General features: G+C 44.8%; 1 protein-coding gene across 3 annotated transcripts in view; it reads right to left on the bottom strand.

The window, feature by feature from the left end:
* Positions 1–77: 77 nt before the first annotated feature.
* The window catches only part of MYO5B (myosin VB), a 295897-nt gene continuing 271938 nt past the window's right edge, over positions 78–24036 (bottom strand). For all 3 annotated transcript variants that reach the window (XM_081929539.1, XM_081929540.1, XM_081929541.1), the window contains 9 exons: positions 19618–19711; positions 16143–16286; positions 14829–14980; positions 13540–13629; positions 11878–12028; positions 10142–10427; positions 9002–9176; positions 8026–8106; positions 78–6752 (listed from right to left, as the gene is read on the bottom strand). In XM_081929539.1, the coding sequence (XP_081785665.1) occupies positions 6600–6752; positions 8026–8106; positions 9002–9176; positions 10142–10427; positions 11878–12028; positions 13540–13629; positions 14829–14980; positions 16143–16286; positions 19618–19711 (1326 nt within the window). In that variant the 3' untranslated portion in view covers positions 78–6599. The remainder of the gene's footprint in view (positions 6753–8025; positions 8107–9001; positions 9177–10141; positions 10428–11877; positions 12029–13539; positions 13630–14828; positions 14981–16142; positions 16287–19617; positions 19712–24036) is intronic.

Genomic DNA, 24036 nt, shown 5'->3' with positions numbered 1-24036 from the left:
AATGGGAATTGTCAATCTCATGCAAATACGACGTTTTCAATGCAGTGCACTAGAAAATAAGTCCCAACAGCCTCCCACATATTCCAAAGTATTTATTTCACAATATTTTATGCACAGCTGAAGGACAGGACTATTTGTCGTTTTCCTACAAACAGAAAGTGTAGTTTACAGATGTGTTCAAAATGGAAAAATATTTCTTTTACCAGCAGTATCATTTCATCTACATTTTTGGGACTTGCCTTCAAAAGTCATTCAAGTACCTTCAGAGCAGCCGGCCTATCAACCTGTGGTGACTAAGACTCGGCATGCACACAGCAAATCCTGGATTGGGCACTGCTAGGCAAATCCTTATTTCCCTTTTGCACATCCATTTTTACTGTCAGGCCTTTGTGTTCTTTGAACAATTCTAGTATTTAAGGGGAATGTTATTGGCTGCTTGTATTTAAAATATTCAGCCTTAATTCAGAAAGCAAACGGTTCTGTTACACCTTCAAATGTACATAAAAATCCAATGGGTTGAGGAGACAGGCGTAAACAGGCTTGTAAAATATATTTTGATTGGCACAGTTATAGGATTATTGTAGCTGGCTATCCATAATACCAAGTCATTCTGACCACTAAAATTACAGTCCTATTACAGTTTAGCAGTCTGACAATAAGAAACAAGTCCATGTTGTTGATGTAGTGCTGGCATGAAGAGGAAATATGGCTTAGTGTTAATACACCTTTACAAACACTTGCAGCAGCCTGGTCAGCCACTGCAAATTCTTGCATACTTTATTTCTATAACATCTTAAAAGGGACAATAGGAACGTAATGCTTCTGTTCTCTTAATCCTGTTTCAGGAGTTCAAGAGCAGGCTGTGTGAATGTGCTCCTCTCCTCAATGTGAATTTCCACCGGCCTTAACTTTTGTTTCAGTGTCACCACTGGTGTCAGTCAAGGTTCCTACTTAAGCATTAGCTGCAACTAGCAGTGGTACTGATGTAATAGAAAAATGTGATTAACAGTTAGTGGGGAAGAGGGAACACATAGACCCATGGCCTGCTACCAGTGTCTTAATCCTGGTACACACATAATATTGCAGCATGGTTTTAAATAGGCATGATCGTGTAGTCAAATAGCTGATTTCACTGGCAGTTGTTGATTTTCATAGGGTATAGGTCTGACCAGTCTCCCTTCAATAAATAAAGTTATGGTGCTGGGGTACCCTAATGCCCAGCTCTGACAATTAGTTTCAAGGGCACAGCCAGCCAATTTGCTTTGGGGGTTTAGATTCAATGCAAACTGTCCATGTTCATTGAACATATATATGATGTTGTGCAGACACCCTGTTCTGAACTCCTGTTTATTGCATTATAGTACAGTAATTTGAAGCCTTGAGCAGAGGAGGCTAACCTGTAGCTCTCCAGCTATTTTTGGACTACCACTCCCAGTGTCGATGACCATTTGGCATGATGGTTGGGGGCTGACAGGAATTGGAGTGCCTCAGGTTAGTCACCCTTGTCCTAAAGAAGTGACAAAAATAAAGCCAGCACAGATCAAAACCAAGTCCGCACCCACCCAAACAGTGTGGGAATCAGCCTCAAGAAGTTCAATGACTTTATAGGATTTCTGCCAAGTCTAGAAAATTGAAATGCTCCCTTCTCTCTCTGGAAGTCTGCTGCTGAAGGAAGAGATGACAAAGAGAGATGTCTACCTTCTAGCTGGTCGTGGCTGCAGATTTCTTTCAGCCTCAGTTGATATGTTCCTGCTGCTGCATAGAAAAACTTTGTAACTCCCCTTTCTCAACCTGCGATCTCATTGCTGGAAGGAAGGGAGTAACAAAAGTGTGTTGGGTGGTTGTTGTTTTTTGCTAGCTATGGCACCATTCATGGAATAGCGATCAATGACTGCTTCATCAGCACATGATCATCAGCTAATTCCTATAGTAAGAATTTCACACATGAATTCGTCTCTGGGGGCAGTTCCAATAGTTATAAAAAGATCCATTGCCCAAATTTAACTGACACATAATTATGAATTAATGACTCAGGAAAAAAAAATCCTTAAGTTGCTCACTGGTGACGTGTTCTTCCCATACTAGCTGGACTAAGTATGGAGAAGTTACATGCTGGGCTATTCATTGCTAGGGGATCTTCAACATTGCTAATTTGATTGCTATCCCCATTCATTTGCCCTTTATTATGAGGAATGTAATATATGCTGCATTCTCCCCCCCCCCTTTCTCAATTTGTGGGTCTGAATGCATTTTTAAAATTTATTTTTTGCTGTTAATATGTGTGCTGATTAATTATGAATGTGTGTTCCTACAAAGCAGGGTTTTTCATGTTAGCAAAAGGGGGTGTGTGTGAGCAAGCATCAATGTCTGCACATCCACACTTTTGGACACATTTCCCTTTAAAAAGTCATGTATGGGGTGGAGGCTTAGAAAACTGCTTGGGGAAAGGCCATTAAACCCAGTTTGGATTCTGTGCAATTGCTAGACTGCATCTATTGTTTGCAGTGAATACTGAACTTGCTTCATGGACTTTTGAACATGTCTACTTCAAAATTTCCAGTGTCTACTGTCTACTTACAACTCCAAAGGCAATTTTTGGTGACATTTAAAGGTTTCCCCAGAATTATTAACACTCAGTCTTGAAAAAATAGTGATTGAGAATAATGGTGAAAAGGCACACAGTGGGAAAGTACTCTATCAGAAATATTTTAAAATGATGAAATAAATGACACCAACCACCTTTTTGAACTGTGCTAAAGAGTTTTAAATGACATTTAAATGGCTGATGAGGAAGAGAGAGAAGGCATGTTTGTGCAGGGCAATACCAGTGAATTGGCTTTTTAAAAAGTAAGTCCCAAGATATCTTAAAAACAGATAACATAAAAATTACATACATCAAATATATTTAACATGAGATCCTTCTGAAAATCTTTTGCAGTTAAATATTACAGTTATTTACTCAGTTCATATTTCTTTCTATACTAACAGTTAGATTTTTAAAATATACACAGATATAATACATAATATAAATAAATTCTCCTTGCAGTGCTGTAGTGAAATACCATTATCCTCAGGAAGAACATTAGCCACATTTTATAAATACGTTTTCTAGGATCACTGTGAAAGTGGGTTCTGCAGCTCCCTTTCAGTTAGCCTACCTGGTTAGAATTATGGTTAGCAATGCATGGTGATTCAGTTGCAGCTGGAACACTTAAAAAAATTGCACAACTGGATACACAGAAACAGGTGCAACTAGAGAAACTGTGTGAACACATACTTTCTGCTTAGTCTAGAGTGCAGGACAACACTAAATTCTGCATTGCACTGGAGAAATCAGGAGCAGTCACCCAGTTCGCCTCCCCCCGACATTTAAGGGGGCAAATGCTCTCGTTCATCACAACTGGCAGAGTGCCCCAACCTCAGGCTGATTGTAAGGGAAATGGAAGATTTGATCCTGGGAAGAGAACATAATGCAGAAAGAAAATTACCTGGCTGCTGCAGTACCGACTGTGGCTTGGGTGCTGCTATTCTTGCTTTTATGTCATTTAATTGGCCATTACTGTGCACTGGCTAAAGAAAAAAAGAAGTGCCTGGAATTTATTATTTTAAAAAGAAACTTCAAAGGAAATCTCTTCAATCATGCTGGAAAGAGACAGTTGTGGTATAAAGAAAGTTGTTTGCCAAGGTCAAGGAGAAGAATGGCTTTGTTCAGTGAAGGCAACATACTTACTGTGTGCTTCCTTATTCTATCAAGCTTCAAACCCACAAAGCTGGCATGCCTAAGCACAAGGCGTCAGTCATGGCAACTGCTGGGGAAAGGCTCTGTCCAACATTGGTTTGCCGCATGCAGGAAGTCACAAGAGAAAGAGGCAAAGTTTGCCATGAGAACTGGCACTTTCTATGCCCAAGTGGGGTATGAATGGGGGTGCGTGTGTGTCAGGGGAGGATTCCCTTGACTGGAGCATTGGGTAATTTCACCACAGCAGGTGCCATGAGACTGGCTGAAACCTAACTGGGCACCTTTGGCAGGGGCAAAAAACTACCAAACAGAAGCTCAAGGCACTGTAGAACTGAAGCAATATTCAGCTGAAGGAGTAATGTCTCAAGTGCATGCTGAAGCAATCGTTACTTGCCATAGTTACTGGTTTATGAATTAGAAATATGAAAAGCTATATTAAACCATGGTCCCCAGAATAGTTCCATTTTGTATTATAACCTCTGTTCAACTGCGATGTTAATACACTGCAGTGTTGCAGCAGCGGATTTGTAAGTGCACATTAGAAATGCGGAGTGAGAGAGACGATTTTTGTGTATAAGTTGACTGCAGGACTTTACTTGTTCCTCCCACTCTCTGCATGTTGTTCTTCCAAGGACTCGGTACTGCAAGGTGTTGAGCAACGTAGCCTGAATCAGCAGTACCTCAATATGCAGACTGCTGAACTTTTAAAAAAGAGAGCAGTGACCCTTGGGACTCATCACCTGCTAGAAATGGGCAAGTACTCCAGTTCTTTTCTGAATCAGATCAGAATGTGTAGGACCAGTCCGTTGGTAAAAACTGTATTCTATTATAAGGGAGATACTTCGCAAGCTGGGTATTAGCTTTGCAGCAGTTAAAATCTCCCTCTTAGAATTGGCTAGCTGCCTAAGTTCAAGTTGCAGAAAGCTGTTCTGCATTTCTGATGCTATCTGATAGTAGGTTGAGTGTTGCCTTTGCAAAGCTTAATAGTTTTGAAAGCAACTGAATAGGTAGGAATTGCAGGTGTACTTTAATGTCAAAACAATAGAGAGTTGAGAAAGCTATTTACTCAAAGATTAAAAACCATATTGGTGAAACAGTTTCTATTTGTTACACTGGTTCACATCCTGGCTTGGTAAGTGAGGATACGCATGCAGCCACTTCCCTCTTCCCTTTGCACAGGCAGGGAATTACGTCAGGAAGCTGCAGTTAACCATGGCTTCCTATCATGTGCAAACCTAGAAAGTATGGTGAATGTCTTTCAAACAAGCCAGGATACCAAGCCATGGTTTAACATTGGCTTCCAGATCCTGGGTTGTTTGGAAACCATTAACCATAGTTTCCTGGTTTGCGTGTAATGGCAAGTCATGGTTACCAGTGCATTGCCTGCTTATTTAAAAGCACTGTGTGTCAGTGCACTGAGCTCGGGCAGATCCAGTTTCTTAAGCCATGTTTCATTAGGCAATCGAGTCTCTGATGGGGAAGCGGTGCTGCTAACGCTATTGCATATTAGTGCCATGTTAGGAAGTTAAAATAATTTCCCTACCCATTCTGGTTTGCTTCAAATTGCTGGTAACGATGCAAGGTCATCAGCGCTAATATCTCATTCTATTTCTCCCAAAAGGCCTTCCTGCCAACCAGCACTTTGCTACCCAATCAGATATGGTATCACACAACTTTTTCCATGGTATGAAGCAACTGCCCTCCATAACTGGCTTGGAAACAAATCACAAAGTTGGTTGAAGGCAAACCTTCCATTCAGCTTGCCCAGCCAGTCCTATGGAAACTCTGCCAGACTGTATCTTGACTTGACTTCACAATGATTCCTAACATGGCCAAGGAATCTGTCCTGCAGATTGGCGCTGCCACTAGTAACTGTAAGGACTACTCAACTATGATAACAAGGAACTGACCTTTTTGTGAAGTATTTTGGACCTTGTACCCCTATCTATCTTTTCTCACAATCACAGTAAAAGCAATGTGTTCTCATACATATTCACAGGATAAAAGAGGCATAAAGATTTTGGATTGGTCCGAGTAACCTGCAGGAGTCTGCAGTGGAGTTGTAATTACAGGGCCAAACTCCTGCAGAGGTTTCTGGGTCCGTGACTTTTCCTCTTTCTCAGTGTGGCACGTGGACAAAATATTTATGGACACTGAATATACTGAAGGCAGGCTGGAACTGCCCCACTGACCGCTTCTAGGTTATGGTCTGTACAAAGTTGCCTTTGATGGAGCTGGGACAACAACTGTAACCATCTTCTTGTGCCCCAGATGCAAGGAAAAAGCATTGTTCCCTCCACCAGTTAAATTTCCTTTCGGACTACATAATTAATTCTTGGTTTGGCCTACTGCAACTTTATTTCCGGAAACAATCATTTTAAAAATGAAGGGCAGCGGCAGAAATTGAAGTTCAGTATGTGCAAGCGAGCCCCATAACCATGGACGACGTTACGATGCATGGTCATGAAAGCTTCTTTCTATTATTTCAAGATAGAATTTCTCAAACCACAACGTAAGAAAATGAAAATAGTTACTCCATTTACCAGTGCTGGTGCCTTAATGGCAGCAGGGAAAGAATATTTTTAGCATGGTATCAAGTGGTACAAACCCCCCACTTGTTTCAAGTATTCTTAGCAGCAAAATCTGCCTCCCCCCCCCAAAAAAATCCCCTCCATACAAACCAAAAAGCATCCAACCAAAAATACAAGATTAGTTTCTTATGCTATACAATTCAGCACTGATTCGCTAAAGTGTATTGGTTCATCAACCATCATTTGGTCCACATTTGAAGAGATCCTTAAATTCCACTTTTTGCTTTTTTGCTTAGGAAGTCAATTGGCTGGGAGTCAATATAGTATCTTCAAACTCTGTTGAGGAATTCCAGGCCGAGAGAAGCGGGGATGTGGATCGAGTCCATGGTTAGAGAAGAAGGGTTGAATGGAAACAGTACAGGGAACATGAACTTGAAGTCTAACAGTAGCTGTGGAGGTTCATTCCGCTCTTGCAAATTTGCCTACAAGAAATTGGGGGCAAGGGGGTGGGGAAGAAAACATAAACATCAGCAAACAGACAAAATGCAGCAGAGTTCAGGTTGGAACAGCTGTGTGGTTGAGACCAGCCTCATCCTCAGTTGGTTTTCTGCAGCTGGAAGAGGGGAATGAGTACTAACACTTATCTGGTTGCCATGGTAGTCAACTGAGCAGTCAAATACTGCAAATTGATTGACTGATAAAAGCCAAAGAAAAGAACTGTTTGGTGAATCGTTCGTATTTACCAAAAACCTTCTGAGACCAAATCTTTTCATCAAGTGGCTAATTGTAAAACTTTTGGTCTAAACGGCCAATCATATTGGATTTTGATCCATTATTCTATGCCAGGACTCTGGGTCATAGGAACCAAATCTATGTGCCAAGAAAAGCTACTATTCAGCTATTCTTTTCCCTCAAAAGATTAGAATCACAGAAGGGAGGGTATATGTGGTTGTGGATGCTGAAAAGCTCCAACCCCTCCAGAAAGTCACCATTCCCAAATCTGCAGCCCTCTGTGATTTGAAGGGCATATTTTCCAAGGTAGGAAGCCAGGAGGAAATCTGGCAATGTTTCCAATATTGCTTCTACAGGTCAAAGATACATGGCGCCCCTCTCACTGTTGGCCTTGTCTGTGATAAAAGCATTTTGCAACAACCTCCAAGTGTGCAAGGAGTTAAGAAGAAGAAGAAGAAGAAGAAGAAGAAGAAGAAGAAGAAGAGGAGGAGTTTGGATTTGATATCCCGCCTTTCACTCCCTTTAAGGAGTCTCAAAGCGGCTAACATTCTCCTTTCCCTTCCTCCCCCACAACAAACACTCTGTGAGGTGAGTGAGGCTGAGAGACTTCAGAGAAGTGTGACTGGCCCAAGGTCACCCAGCAGCTGCATGTGGAGGAGCGCAAACGCGAACCCGGTTCCCCAGATTACAAGACTACCGCTCTCACCCACTACACCACACAGGCCTGGAAAGATCTTGAGCTAAGACTGTGGAGAGTCATTGCTATTTGAAATAAATAGAACTGGGCTACACCAATTGCCTTGTGTGCCTCTGAGTGACGCTGCACAGAAAAGGTACTAGTAGGAGGGGGAGGGAAACTGAGCATCTTGGGTTTAAAAAAAGGCAATATAAATGCTTTTGTATTCCTGTGATCTGCTCCTGAACCAAGGCTTTAAAAGCTCTGCCATTTAGAAAACACACATGGTTGGTTTTTCTGTGAGGCAGAGATAGAACTTCTCAATGGCTGTCTGTTGGAGCACTCACCTGAATGTTTCTTATGAAGGCTACTGTCACACGCTCTTCAAATTCATTCACGGGAGTGTAGAGATTGAGTATTTTTACAATCTGTGGACAGGAAAATAAGACAGAGGCTTAGAGGAGGGGGCATACACAGAGTAGCTGAATTGATGCTGTGCGCCGTGCATCACCCTTTTTTGAAAATAACGTAGCCACTTCTCTCAAGGAAAGAGGGAGAAAACTTAGGAACTAAGGGTGTAACTACAAGCTGCAAGGATAACACAGGGCACCCAACCTGGGTAGGGAGGGGAAGGTTAGATGCTTCCAGGTAGGAGTGGGTGCTTAACATTTGCAACAGCTGCCCAGTGATTTTTCTTCTGTAAATGCTTTCCTTTGCCTGAGGGGGTAATAAACTCAGAGGGGACTTGGGGAGATCCAGGGTCAAATTCTTGTTTGGCCTTCAAGCTCACCAGTAAGGTAAAGGTAAAGGGACCCCTGACCATGAGGTCCACTCGTGACCGACTCTGGGGTTGCGGCGCTCATCTCGCTTTACTGGCCAAGCGAGCCAGTACAGCTTCCGGGTCATGTGGCCAGCATGACTAAGCCGCTTCTGGCGAACCAGAGCAGTGCACGGAAATGCTGTTTACCTTCCCGTCAGAGCGGTACCTATTTATCTACTTGCACTTTGACGTGCTTTCGAACTGCTAGGTTGGCAGGAGCAGGGACTGAGCAATGGGAGCTCACCCCGTCGTGGGGATTCGAACCGCTGACCTTCTGATCGGCAAGTCCTAGGCTCTGGTTTAACCCACAGTGCCACCCACGTCCCTGAGCTATTCAACCTCTCTCAGCTTGTCCTATCTCACAAGGATGTTGTGAGCTTAAAAACGGTGTGGGTGGGTTTTTTTGGGACAGCAAAACAATCTTGTGTTTGGCTTTGTCAAGTCTTTTGTTAAGACTTTGACCTCATAAACAAGTAAATCAATGGATCCCTTCACCCCCTTACCTGCTGTGTGGTGAGGGCTGTGCATAAGGAACATATTGCCTCCGCATCTTCTGAGGTCTTCTTCTTGAGCTGCAGGAGCTGTGCTGCCTGGATCAGAGGCTCCATGGTCTTGGCAGCCCCGCTCTGTTGTAGATTCTTTCCTCGCAACCATTCCTCCAGCTGGCTGATGTTAAACCTGGACCGACACAAGAAGGCCATAATTATAAAAATAATAATAATAGGAGGAGGAAGAGGAAATGTTTCAAACATGGCAGGTTGCCTCTTAAAGTGGCTGAGAAGATTTGAGTTTCCCAAGGCAAAAGAGACCCCTGGGTGTGCTCCTCTGTAGCGACTGACTCCCGAAGATAATCTACACAGCATGAGAGATGAGCTAAAGCCGCAGCAACTGGTATGATTGCGCTACTGCACCAGGGATGGCACACACAATGCTCCCACATTTTCTTGGTGAGGCAGTGCGTACTACGTCCCTTCTTCCTCCTGAAAAACTGGTATCTATGGGACTGCCTCTCCTGGTATGCCCTGCAGAGGACCTTAAGATTCATGAATAACCATAGTTTAGAGGTTCCGGGCCCTAAGGAAGTCAGACTATCCTCCACCAGGGCCTTTTCAGTGATGGCTCCGACCTGGTGGAATGCTCTGTCCCATAAGACTAGGGCCCTTCAGGATTTAACCTCCTTCCATCGGGCCTGTAAGACAAGAGCTATTCCGCATGGCCTTTAATTTGTATTCAGCCTGATCTTCTATTTCCCTTCTCTTCCCTCCCCCTCCCCTTTTATGAAGATCACCCACTCTGAGACCCCACAGCTAATTCTCCCCTGGCCTCCTCGCTGGCCCAAGTAGGGCCAATTCAGCCAGCTAGCCCTGGGGATTATCTAATGCTTATTTCCCCTAAACTGATTTTTGAATTTTAGAGTTATTCATGTTTTTATACTGTATTTTATGCTGCTTTTATAATCAAGTGTTTTAAATTGGTTGCTAGCCGTCCTGAGCCCAGTTTTTGAACTAGGAAGGGTGGGGTTTAAATAAAAATTTATTATTATTATTATTATTACTGGGAGAAGCAAAATGGTGGCATTGGGAGACGTGCAGCCTTTGGGAAGGGTGACTACGCATGATCATGTGCTTTGGCCTGAAGCCCACCTGAGTTGCATGCCTGTGCTCCATGAGCAGACATCCTTCCTCAGCAGCAGATTGTTCAGGGCCACCGCATTGATCATGTAGAAGAGCTGCTTCACAGCCTGCTGGATGATCTCGGGGTCAAGGCCCTGGTCGTACATGACGCTGTGGAACGTGTTCAGCTGGCGGATGATGGCCTCCAAGGTGTAGAAGTTGTCGCTGTCCCCCATGCTGGAGGTCCGCTTGCGGTAGCCCATTGGCTTCACGCCTGACAGACCCTGGATGCTCTCGTTTTCTAACACCGCCGTCACTGGGAAGGAAAGAAGTTACCATATTTGTCACTCTATAAGACGCACCAGACCATAAGACGCACCTAGTTTTTGGAGGAGGAAAACAAGAAAAAAAATATTCTGAATCTCAGAAGCCAGAACACCAAGAGGGATAGCTGCGCAGTGAAAGCAGCAATCCCTCTTGCTGTTCTGGCTTCTGGGATAGCTGCACAGCCTGCATTGACTCCATAAGACGCACACACATTTCCCCTTACTTTTTAGGAGGGAAAAGGTGAGTCTTATAGAGCAAATAATATGGTATTTGCAAAAAGCAAACTAGGTGTCTTGAGAAACCTGAAATGCTTGTGTTTCAGTGCCGAGTTTTTCTAAATGCCTCCACCCACCTATCCAGCTACACAGGTCTGCCTGCCTCTAAATCACCGCAAACCGCATCTTTAAATTGCAGGCAATTTGCATTTCAGTCCCATGAGTGGATAGTAATGGGCTGTGGTGGTTCTAGTGGCAAATGAACACAGCGCTCTGGTAGCCCAGAGGGAGCAATGAGTAGAAGGAACTTTCACCTAGCACCAAGGAAGACTTCCTTTGTCAGATTAATCTTCTCGCTCTTGGCATAGGGATGGATAATTTTATGCAGCATTCCTCCTGCGTCGGGGTTGGGGAGGATTAATTACTTAATGGTTATAAAGCACGGGGAAATGGTGTGGGTAACAGGATGGGTTGGAACTCAATTAACATACTGTAAAAATTACAAACACCTCTGCACAGAGGTATCATAAATACACAGCCCCAGCATGAAGTTTGAGTAACTTCCGTATTTTAAGCCCCTGCGTAACACAGGTGGAAAAGGGAGGCAAGGAAAGGTAAAATTAATACTCCTAGATGAAACTGAAATCATGTGGAACTGAGTACTGAGCAAAGGCCTCAGGACTGTACAAATGTCAGCATTTGCTACCCACCCCAAACAAGTTTCTAGGCCTCGCGACTATGAAAATGCATAGGCCTAGTGAAATTTCAGGAATCATGGTAGGGATTCCTGTGCAATTAACGTTTAAATTCCTGTGAAGGGATTGTAGTGGGAAAACTCATAGGCACAGATAATCCCCATTGGATGCCTGCCAGGTTCTGGTTTCAGATCCGTGCTTAAAAAACCACAAGGATTTTCAGTTCTCTTGCATACATTCCTCCCTAGCAACAACTCCAAAAATAGTTTCCGCGGATGAAAACATGATGCCCAAACTGGCTGATAATGTGCACAAACCACCAAGAACTTCTTCACTGCCAACCCTACTGAAATGAGTAAGATGTGCTGTTTGGGGCGCTGTGCCCACTGGGTAACTTGGTAGAAGGTATTGGTCACCCCGAATATTATGGACATGGGTCTGCTTCTGTTGGATTCCATTTCCCAGTTTAATTCAGGGTGCCCTCAAATGCACCACTGGGCTGAGTTAAATATGAGCACTGGTGTTTCACCTATCATGGGCTGCAAGACGCCTTCTGCAATTTTAATGAGCTGCTGGTAGATCTGAATGGAAAGATCACTCAGGATCTGGCGATACTCCGTGAGGTCGAAGTTCTTCAGGCAATGTTCATTCTGCTTCACAGTATTCTGGGTCATAAAACCCTAAAAAAAAGGGAGAGCAACAAAAGGGAGACATTTAGCCACGACTGGTTTGCTGACATGTAAACCAAAGCAGACTCTTCCAAACACGACCCTGAGAAAGGCTTGGGCTTTTTGGCCAGATCTCAGGGTCATTGCTGCCCACTGCCCATTTGCAGGTTTGTGACAGGCAAACCGAGTTCCCGATGACGACTAAGCAGGAACTGTGTAGATGGGAGTGTTCTGCCTTACTGCTTGATCTATGGAGCCCTTGATCTATGGCAGGAGAGGGTCTCTTTCACTGGAGAAGTTCTAGTGACTACCAGGTCTTGAGCATTTCATTAGCTGCTTGGTGCAGGTATGAATTTGATACCTGCAATGGGCAGCATGTTCTGGGATGAAGGTAAAGGTAAAGGACACCTGGACGGGTAAGTCCAGTCAAAGGCGACTATGGGGTTGTGGCGCTCATCTCGCTTTCAGGCTGAAGGAGTCGGCATTTGTCCACAGAACAGCTTTCCGGGTCATGCGGCCAGCATGACTAAACCACTTCTGGCGCAATGGAACACCGTGATGGAAGCCAGAGTGCACGGAAACGCCATTTACCTTCAAAGTGCAGCGGTACCTATTTATCTACTTGCACTGGCGTGCTTTCGAACTGCTAGGTTGGCAGGAACTGGGACAGAGCAACAGGAGCTCACCCCATCACACAGATTTGAACCACCGACCTTCCGATCGGCAAGCCCAAGAGGCTTGGTGGTTTAGACCACAGTGCGACCCGCTCCTGTACATTGTGTTCTGGAATGAGGAGAGATACCAGAATCCTCCTGCTGGGCAGGATGCCTGATGCACAGCACACACACCGGCATATTTTCATGTTGATATACTTAAATAAAAATAGGCAAATAGGGAAAAGGCATTTTGGCTAAGTCCACCCACCCATCCTGCTTCTGGAAACGATCTAAAGGCATTTTTGTTGTTGTTATTCTAGATCTACTGAAGTTAAACTCAAGGGAATAAGCAGCTGTAGCTTCCAGGGCAGAGGGGGAAAAACTTTATGCTAATAGGGGACTCATTTTCCTAGTGTGGAGCCTTGTGTAGCTAAATGACGCTGTCCATAGATAGAGGTATCAACAGACCTGGAGGAAACCCAAATTTGCACAATCTTTAGATAAACCCCTGAAGGAGAGGAAACCCCAAAAACAGAACAAAAACACCACACATAGTCAACAAAAACTGAGCATGCTCAGTGAGAACAGAATATGTCCACAGGTGGGGCAAGAGAACAGAAAATCGGGGTGGTGGGTGAGAAAAGATGTAATATCCTGCACTCAACACTGCACATTTTTCTTGCAAATCCCCTTTGTTCTGATAAAAGATACTGCAAAGATATTGAAAACAATTCAGCATTAGCCTTTAATGGCAAGTTCCCATTGAAGTGAATGGGAGCAGCAGTGCTTATTTCAGTAGAGAAGTTACAGATGACAGACTGTGTGCACATCCATCATGGTGACATTTCCCACAACCACTTAGCTCACCGTATCCCCACTGTATTGCTTCAGGCAATGTAGAAGGCGGCAGGTGTTAGCCAGCCAAAACGACGTCATCTCAAAGTCGTCGTGATGTTTCTGCGAAGAACCAAAAACAAATATGATGAAAACCCTCTTGAAGCCTCTGCTTTTATGGGTTAGTTTTGCTTAAAACCCCCTGATTAATTCCTGGAGTCACAATATCCTTCTAGTCACACGTCCATTATAGGCAGGTGATCTAGATATCTGTAGCAGGAATGCTTAATTCTGCTATTTCCAAATATGCTTTCATTGAACCATTAGGGAGGTAGTGTTGCTGTAGCAGGAGGAGAAGCAGTAAGAATGGAGGGGCTGACAAATAGCCATCCCTTGAGCCCATGAGACTTCTTCATTACCTCCTTGAAAGAAATCTGGTTCGATCAATTACGTCTTGCTTGCAACAAAGCCTGGAACTTTCTCTTCATGGCTATCTCTCAGACTTTGGGTTGCTCAGTCTGCAGCATAAATTCTCTGGTACCAGGACTGGCTCCAAGCTTAAGGTGGGTGCTGGGGAAAGTGCCCTTTGGCGGACGCTCTCCGACTTATCTGGCAGTGGTTCCTAGCTACGAGCCACCTAGCTGTACTTTCCCCAGGGAGACTGATGATAGCATCACAGCAGAGCAGGAAAGTAACATGGCTGCTCACAGACTCAGCTGCCTGGCATGAATGGGACAAGGCAGATGTCAGTGCTGGTAGGTCCTGCCAGGATGCTGGGGCCTTGGCAAATCATAGATACTGACACCAGGCCTGGTAGGAAGGGTAAGGTCTAGAAACTGTGAGCTCTCAAGCAAAGGCCATGAGAAAAAGAATGAATGTGAAGTTCTTGACACATCTACTGATGCTTTTGCAAATGCCTAAGAGCAGGCTTCCTCAACTTCGGCCCTCCAGATGTTTTTGGCCTACAACTCCCATGATCCCTAGCTGGCAGGACCAGTGGTCAGGGATGATGGGAATTGTAGTCTCAAAACATCTGGAGGGCCAGGTTGAGGAAGCCTGCCTAAGAGGCTCTCTGGGTAAACCTTATGGCTTTAAAGGCTCCAGTGTTTATGCAGAAAGTTTCTAGAGTTCTGGATGGAGGGGCAGGCATATTCTTTCCCTAGAAACTTCTACTGCCAACCACCCAGTTGTATGTTTAACCTTGTCACACTTCTTGCTAATAATATCAGAACAAAGCCAAACAAACAAACAAAAACCCCAGGCAATTTGTTCCCATTAGAAAAACCCTGAAGTTAGGTGTTAGGGTTTTGCTTTGTTTTTACCTTTAATACTTTTTTAATGCCATTGATGGTAGAGGTAAGCAAGGAGTGCACTTTATGGTCATCGTTACTATAATCTGCATGCCTGATACACATGTAAAGGATGTAGGCAGGAAGACAGGGCACCGTGGCAGAGACCATCTGGGGCTTCAGATCTGTGAGCAGGAGAGAAAACCTTTCAGAAAACCTGACTTCTTAACAGCATAGCTATATATTATGCACACCATCTGAATGATGACCAAATCACAGAATTACTTAATTATCAGATTCCTCCCCTATAATATAAAATTTATACAAAAAACACTCCCTCCCTCTCTCTTTTTAAAAAACCCCAGTTATGCATGCATTAGCTAAATGAAGTATATCACATCGTGAAGAAATTGGGCCCACATTAATACAGTTAAGTGGGCATTGCAGGAAAAAAACCTCAGTGTGTAAGAGGGATTTAAATCTGACGATTTAAATACTTTACATCTGACGATTTAAATACTTTACAAGCTATTTTAAATCCTTTTAAAAACCAGAAAGATATCTGATTTCTACACGGGGTTTCCAGTAGATCCTGATCATTTTTGCACCTGCTTAGGTTTGGCAATTCTGCAGCATCAGACACTCAGTCCTGCTTCCCAGGGGACGCTGTATAATTTGCTTGCTGTCAAATTTTTGTGCTTCTGCTGTGAAACCCTTGCACGTTGCAGAGTGTTCTGGGAAGTGTTAAGTGTTCTCAGGTGCACACTATAGAATAGCCAAGTCTTCGGGATCAGGTTAAAGATTCATCTAGTCCATCATCCTGGCCAACAAGATGCTTCCAGGAAGCTCGGAAGGCAGTCCTCCTTTCCTGCAATGCTGAGATATTCCATCCAGGCTCTACAGCTAACAGCCATGGACAGACCTATCTGTGGTGGATTGATCACACCCTTTTTGATGGCCCTTGGATAGTGAACTCCACAAATTAATTGTGCACTGTGTGAAGAAGTACTTTACATGGTCGGACTTCCTGGGACCACCACACAAAAGAAGAAAGTGCACCTTAGTGCTTGAATTACAGGGTGGAAAAGAGTCTCCCCCCCCCCTTTTCCCTTCAGCAACAGCCTACTTCAATAAACTTGGTCCCATGGCTTGGCTGGAAATGGGGTTCAACCCACCTGCACCTGTTTCTATTGTTTCAGTTCAAGTGTCCTTTCCCTGCAGCTGCCCATTACAGGGCAACTTCAGTAGATGTTGGCAGCCATCTTTCAGGGAAGTGTGCTTGCTGTTACTCGCCTTCCTACTGGGGAATCTCTGAGGTTTAATAACAAGCAAAGCCAAGAGCTTTACCTGTAATGAGATTTTTCACAAGTAGCGGCTCATCTTCTTTGCAATATTCCAGCATTCCCTGGAAATCTTTCTCCTTCCTTTGGACAGTGACCTGTCTGTTGAGTTCATGCCGCCGCTTTTCCGTCTGTTCGACAACTTGATCGGCTGCAAAGAGAAAACAGATGAGCCGACGCTGAATCAAAGTAAATTGCTAAATGATCAATGCTGCGCTGATACTTTACAGGCAGTCTTAAAGCAGCAGCCTTGGAAAGCAGCTAGCGTCGTTTGGTTTGGGTTGGTCCATTTCAAGCCAGCTGTCTCCGAGAGAGGACTACTGCAGGGAGATTTCTTACCTGTGGTTAGGAGATCAGGAGTGGGCCACAGAATTGCACCATTCCTTCTCACCCCCCTTGGCATGAGTTCCACTGCCCACTTTAACTGGGGCTCAGTGTTGGAAAGGCACCAAAGCTAACTGAACTTGGACTGATGTCTGTGCTTAAAGGTAAAGGGACCCCTGAGCATTAGGTCCAGTCGTGACCGACTCTGGGGTTGCGGCGCTCATCTCACTTTATTGGCCAAGGGAGCCGCGTTTGTCCGCAGACAGCTTCCGGGTCATGTGGCCAGCATGACTAAGCCACTTCTGGTGAACCAGATCAGTGCACGGAAACGCTGTTTACCTTCCTGCCAGAGTGGTACCTATTTTATCTACTTGCACTTTGATGTGCTTTCGAACTGCTAGGTTGGCAGAAACTGGGACTGGACAACAGGAGCTCACCCCGTCGCGGGGATTCGAACAGCCGACCTTCAGATCAGCAAGTCCTAGGCTCTGTGGTTTAACCCACATTGCCACCCGCGTCCCTTGTCTGTGCTTAAGTTCTCACAAAAAGCCGATAAAGTGAGGTTGTGTCTGTGTCATCTCTCATCAGACTATGGGTGGGGCCCATGGCGCCAATGATTTAATGCTCCTCCATATGGAAGCCTTACTTGCACACAGAAGGCTAGCGCATGCCTCATCTCCCTTGTTTTCTATGCCCAGGTAAGTATTTTAATATGCAGAAGCATTCAATGAGATGAGCCTTCTTCTAAGGTCTGGTATAGCTTCAGCCCAGGCTTACTTCCCCCAATCTACTGTGTGTGAGAAAGAATCACAAGCTTTACAGGTGCCAACAGTTGCATGCCCTGTCATTGTTATATCCTCTCCTTTCTTGTCCATTCCTTCCCTACATGAACAAAAGGAACCTTTCCAGGGACTTTCGTAATCACACTTACGCAGGAGTAAGCAGCTCTGAACCAAGTGGGAATTACTTCTAAGTATACACACCTGCTGATAAAAAGGGATCTTGTGATCACTCATAATGACAAAAAGTTGCATCACCATCAAGTCCATTAATGGACCGAGAAGCTCACTGCTAATTTGCACCTAACTGCCAATGGCTACAGATCCCAGACACTTATTTGGATGCTATCATGTATTTATTTTTTAAAATTTGATTTACTGTTACAAATATATCCCATTTTTTCTCCAAGGAGCTCAAGGCAGTGTGCGTGGTTCCCCCTCCCCTCGCCATTTAATCCTCACAGCAACCCTGTGAGGTGGGTTAGGCTGAGAGACTATGACTTGCCCAAGGTCACCTAGCGAGTTTTCACAGGCATTTGAGGCCTGGTGTCCCACGTTCCATCCCAGCACTCTTTTATCACAGCGCCACACTGGTTCTCAGTGTAGTAAGATATGGCAAGCTGCCCTCTGTATTGCTTTGTTGTTGTTTTGTTCCTGTTTTTATCATGTGCATTGTGTTGCTGTACTGTGTTTTGATGTTGTGAACCATGCCAAGATCTGTGGGTGAAGGGCTGCATACAAATTTAATAAATAAAGAACCGTTCTGTGTAATGTGAGAGAGGCGATCTGGCCACAACAACTGAATCGTATGTGCAGCAGCCCACCTTCCACTCTCAAACCTGGTCCAAAGTGCTCATCATTAAGTCCTGACTTCCTGGATTGGTCCCTAGTGGACAACTCGGCTGTAGCCATTAGACAAAACTGCTGTGTTCACAGGAAAAAGAGTAGCTCTGCTCTTTAACCGTACAGGGAGGTGGTGACCGCACTGATGCTTTTTGCATGTTATTACTGTTTAAAGTGGCTTACCATAGAGGATAACCACTGTGGCACCCTGGTGAGGGGCGCAGCCGTGGTATTTATTAGGAAAATGGATATTAAGGCACAATTCAAATAATGCAGCAAGTGCCACTTTGATGCATGTAAATTACAGTGACAAGAACCATCTGCTCCAGCTGCCACGATACAGAATCCCCTATTCATTAGCCTTAATTTCATTTAATGACCAGCTTTCCAAAACCAGTCCTTCGGATCAAAGCCTGGCGTAGCTAATCGATCTGTCAAGCCACCAAGATAAAAAGAATTACAGGGCTGCACAGATGTCTTCTTTCCATGCTCCTTTCTTGCTGAGGCATTTCAACTGCTGCTGTAAATATACAGGGTTCCCTCAATAGGTGCAATTTATCCAGGAGGCACCAGGAGGTGGAGTGCTTCCTCGGTACTAAAAATACCAAAAGCCAAAGGAAGGCAGGACCGAAAAGTGCCACAGGGAGGCACCATGAGAACTGTTTTTTAAAGCAGTCCAGCTCCTGTCCCTTTTTATAGGCAAGAATTGAGCACCCCAGTCTATGAAGACTGCAGGATGTTATAATGGGGATGAGATTACTTATGGTACCTATATACCCTTGTGTCCTGACAACATCTACCCTGAACTACCTACCAAATGAATAGCAACAACTTTGGCTCTTAAGGTTCCTGACTGTTCCTTCCCCCTATGCATAACTCTCCATGGTCTTCCAATCAATATCCTGATTTACACCTTAAAATCATATCAGCTGCTGCAGCCTCATAGTTTCTGGCTTTCTGTTGGTTTAAAGATGCACAAGCCGCTCGGTTGCACCAAACTCTCTGTTATGGGGAACGGAACACATAGAATCATAGAGTTGGAAGAGACCACAAGGGCCATGGAGTCCAACCCCCTGCCAAGCAGGGAACACCATCAGAGCACTCCTGACATATGGTTGTCAAGCCTCTGCTTAATGACCTCCAAAGAAGGAGACTCCACCACACTCCTTGGCAGCAAATTCCACTGTCGAACAGCTCTTACTGTCAGGAAGTTCTTCCTAATGTTTAGGTGGAATCTTCTTTCTTGTAGTTTGGATCCATTGCTCTGTGTCCGCTTCTCTGGAGCAGCAGAAAACAACCTTTCTCCCTCCTCTATGTGACATCCTTTTGTATATTTGAACATGGCTATCATATCACCCCTTAACCTCCTCTTCTCCAGGCTAAACATGCCCAGCTCCCTTAGCCGTTCCTCATAAGGCATCGTTTCCAGGCCTTTGACCATTTTGGTTGCCCTCCTCTGGACACGTTCCAGTTTGTCACACAAAGGAGTTCTGTTGACTTCTCATCTACAGCAGGAACATCTCAAGCCAGACCTACCTTCATAATCTTGGACTTTCTTCATGTAAATCTTGAGCTGCTTTTTCAGCTTGCTTTCATTCTTCTTTAGTTTTTCTAGCAGCTCTTTGAGATCCTGAAAGACAGGAATGACAGCTGTAATCAAGTTAAACTGCTTCACTTGGCTAACAGAGCAAAAGTCTGCGTGCACTGCTGCCAAACGCTCTGCTTCAGCCGTGCAAACACAAAACCAGCAAATGGTTCGTGGCACTCCCTTTACTGATTTGCATTAAAACAGTCCCCAGCGAGGGCGTTCCCACTTTGAACAGGTAATCGGAAAACATGCTAAAATGTAATAAAAGGGTCTGTCATAGCTAGAAACACCCCCCCCCCCCAGTGTTGCATTTACCTCCAAGGGTTTGGCGTTTCTCTCTAGCTACAGGGCGTTCCGGTTGTATGCCCTTTCCCAGGGCTTACAGCTTAAATTTATGGGAGGCATAAAAATGACTGGAAATTAGAAGCATTAACAATGAGTATGCAAGGAATCCTGGTTTGGCACACCCAGTCCATAATGCTGTTCTGTGTCCTTTCCACATTCAGATTGGCCTCATTCACAGGGGTGGGGAACCTCTGACCAAATTTGTGGGCCTAATTTGGCCTGATGCAAGTCCACACATCAGGTGCGGAGCAAGTAGAGATGTACAGCAGATAGGAACCTTGCAGAAAGCAGCACTGAAGGCTTGGTGACCAATCAGGAGATAGTTCCCACTGTGCTTTTTGAGGTTTTCCCATGGGTAACTCATGGTTTGTGGTTTCCTGCTTGCCAGTTGCCCTGTTCACATGGCAGGAAATTACGTGATAGGAAGGGGTGAAGCTAAAAAGCTCACCGGTTCAAGGATTTCCATATGGGGCACTCCTTCAGTTAAAGTTTATACCACAGTCAAACTAAGCTGTGGTTTAACTGAACATGCAGCCTGCTGGTAAAAGGTAAAGGGACCCCTGGCCGTTAGTTCCAGTCGTGGCCGACTCTCGGGTTGCGGCGCTCATCTCGCTTTACTGGCCAAGGGAGCCAAGGGTATGTGGCCAGCATGACTAAGCTGACGAAAGAGGAATGGAGGATGAAGACTATGCAGAACTGGACAAGTTAACAGGGAAAGTTAGATATCTTCGAGACCAAAAGTTCATCGAGGACTTGGGAAAATTTGTGGAATATCTGAAAAGTACATGTGAAGTACAAACAACGCTAGTGGGGTTTAAAGAAGCACTGTAAAAAAATGAGGTATATTGTTAAATGAAAATGGATGATTGGAGGGGGGACTTATGGCAATAGAGAACAGAAGAAATGCGTAAGCAAGAGTTAAATATGGATGATTGTCAGAGAAGTTGAAGGAAATCCAAAAGTATGGAATTTGTGAAAATTTGGATCAAAATTGTATATTTATGTTAAAAATTAATAAAAAGTTTTTTTTTTAAAACCGCTTCTGGCGAACCACAGCAGTGCATGGAAACGCCGTTTACCTCCCCGCCGAAGCGGTACTATTTATCTACTTGCACTTTGACATGCTTTCGAACTGCTAGGTTGGCAGGAGCAGGGACTGAGCAACGGGAGCTCACCCTGTCGCAGGGATTCGAACCGTTGACCCTCTGATGGGATGCAGGTGGCGCTGTGGTCTAACCCACAGAGCCTAGAACTTGCAGCCTGCTGGTGCATGCTGCTAAAAAACCATTGGTGGTTTGCTCTTCCCCGCTGCTTCTAGGAAACAAGCCATGAGCTGTGGCATGAGTGTCACACCTGAACCTGGGTTTGTTTTGTCCAGAGAAAGCATGAGCAGTAAGCCCAAAACAAACCTTCCTGACCACTCACAGTTTGGTTTAGAAATAACGAGCCTGGGTTTGGACATAATGCCAAGCCAGACATGGTTTAGCTCCCAGAAATAGGACCAGGGGAAAAGTAAAACACCTCCAGTTTCAGCAATGTGCATCAGTGCACACTGCACATTCGCCTTGAAGCCACAGCTCAACTATGGTCTGAAAGCAGTGTGTGAACAAGGTCACAGTCTTCATGGGGTAAATTGCTGGTGCATGCCCATGAATAAAAACTGCTAGGGAGAGCCAGTGTGGTATTTTGGGCAGTTGGACCAGAGGAAACAGGCTTCAAATCCCTGCTCAGACACCAAGTTCACTGGATGGTCTTAGAGACGAATCACATGCTCTCAGCCCAAACTACCTCACGGGGCTTATAGTGAGGATTAAATGGGAGAAGCCCGATTTCTAAGCTGAACTGAGTATCTAGAATGAAGGACGAGGCACACAGATACAACAAATAAAATCAGCAGAAAGTTCTAAGGAATTTGATGCCTCCTTCAGCCAGAAAGAAGTTGTCTAACTTTTTTTTTTTTAAAGAGACCCTAAACACACCAGCAGCTTTTTAAAGCTGTACATTGATTTCTCTTTCAGGGTCCATTTCAGTCTGCACCAGACCAATCAATCATGCGTTGTGAGCTTTTCATATAATAGTAAAGTGAGTAATTTGTCAAGTTGTTCAGGGTGAGGCTGAATTATTTTAAGGAGCCAGTTATCGTGTTCTCTCTTTCCTTGCTGCTCGACTGCCTGCCTGATCTCGCTGTAATGTTATCAAAAGCTTGATTCCGTGTAGAAGATGGAGACAGTGTGGTTCAGCAGTTAAAACACACACACACACAAAACCCCCCAGATTATACCATCAGCAGTTTGAAGCAGTAAAGCCTTCCTGGCATGTTTGGGTTGCAAGTAGAGGGAAGGGGAAAAGAAAGCTGCATTTTCTTCTCATTACATTAGATAAATAGTGGTTTCTTCAAATGCAGGGTTTAGGATTTTTAAACACACATAAAGGTAAAGGTAAAGGTACCCCTGCCCGTACGGGCCAGTCTTGACAGACTCTGGGGTTGTGCACCCATCTCACTTAAGAGGCCAGGGGCCAGCGCTGTCCGGAGACACTTCCGGGTCACGTGGCCAGCGTGACATCGCTGCTCTGGCGAGCCAGAGCCGCACACGGAAACGCCGTTTACCTTCCCGCTGGTAAGCGGTCCCTATTTATCTACTTGCACCCGGAGGTGCTTTCGAACTGCTAGGTTGGCAGGCGCTGGGACCGAGCAGCGGGAGCGCACCCCGCAGCAGGGATTCGAACCGCCGACCTTTCGATCGGCAAGTCCTAGGTGCTGAGGCTTTAACCCACAGCGCCACCTGCGTCCCCCTTAAACACACATACGCACACACAAATTGCCCACGTGATTCTCAAATCTGGAACAGGACCCTAGTGTCAGGGTTAGGAGTGCTTTAACCGTTTGTCCCCTGCTGTATTCCCAATCCAGATAAGGCCTTCTATACCGGCAGTGGGGAGGGGTGTGTGTCTCCCATTCACTTCAATGGATAATTTTTTATCCTAATACCAATTTAAGGCATGTTCCCGCCAATACTGACACAGACTGTGGTGGCAAAGCCCCTCCACCCCCATGCTAGATTCGTGATCTAGATCAGTTCCCTGCTCACAGACTGTCAATTTGTATGAAACATTTCCATGCCCCTGCTCTTGCCAACCTAGCAGTTCAAAAGCACATAAAGTGCAAGTAGATAAATAGGTACCACTCCGACGGGAAGGTAAACAGCGTTTCCGTGCACTGCTCTGGTTCGCCGGATGCTGGCCACATGACCCGGAAGCTGTACGCCGGCTCCCTCAGCCAATAAAGCGAGATGAGCGCAGCAACCCCAGAGTCGGTCACAACTGGACCTAATGGTCAGGGGTCCCTTTACTTTAATGTGACATATAGTTTGATCTTCAGCTGTGTAGGAAATCTATGCAAGGCTAGCCGCATGTTTGTAGTTTTCGCACAGTGCCTGGAGTTTAGAGATGCTTTATAAGTACTAATTAAAGCTGTGCGTGCAAAGAACAACAATCCCGGCAAGAAAATGGCAAGTGTTTGTTTGACAGCCCTCGATTGCTGGAGCTTCTGCTAACGGGTTAAGCAATAAGCAGGTCTCTCCATGGCATGCCACAAAACCTTGCTCCCAACATAAATAATTACATTAAGAACAATCAGGGAATTAGTGGTTTATCTGACAAGGCGTCCTCCTACCAATTATTGCTTGTCAATCAGTCAGTCTTTGTTGCCCTCTGCTAGCCAAAGAAACAAGCTAAGGTCACTGATTCCTGACTTCCAGTGGAAGCAAAACACGGTACGTAATAATTTACAATTTGCCACCTCAGTGCTTTTTGCCACAGTTCTTGACGTTCATATTTAAATGATTCTGACACATCTGCTTGGAAGTGATAAAAGTTTTCCTAATAAGATGCCACTGTGGAGCACAAGCAGAAGGCAAACTGATCCCCATAAGCTCTCTACATTCTTTCGCGCTAGAGGGCCCCCTACTCTACAGACCACAATATCTCCAGGTATAAAGCCATAGCTCAGTGATAAGAGCATA

Source organism: Podarcis melisellensis, assembly GCF_964234715.1.
Source record: "Podarcis melisellensis genome assembly, chromosome: 11".
In the NCBI taxonomy this organism is placed as follows: domain Eukaryota; kingdom Metazoa; phylum Chordata; class Lepidosauria; order Squamata; family Lacertidae; genus Podarcis; species Podarcis melisellensis.
The sequence above is the reverse complement of the archived record's forward strand: the minus strand, read 5'-3'. Positions and strand labels throughout refer to the sequence as shown.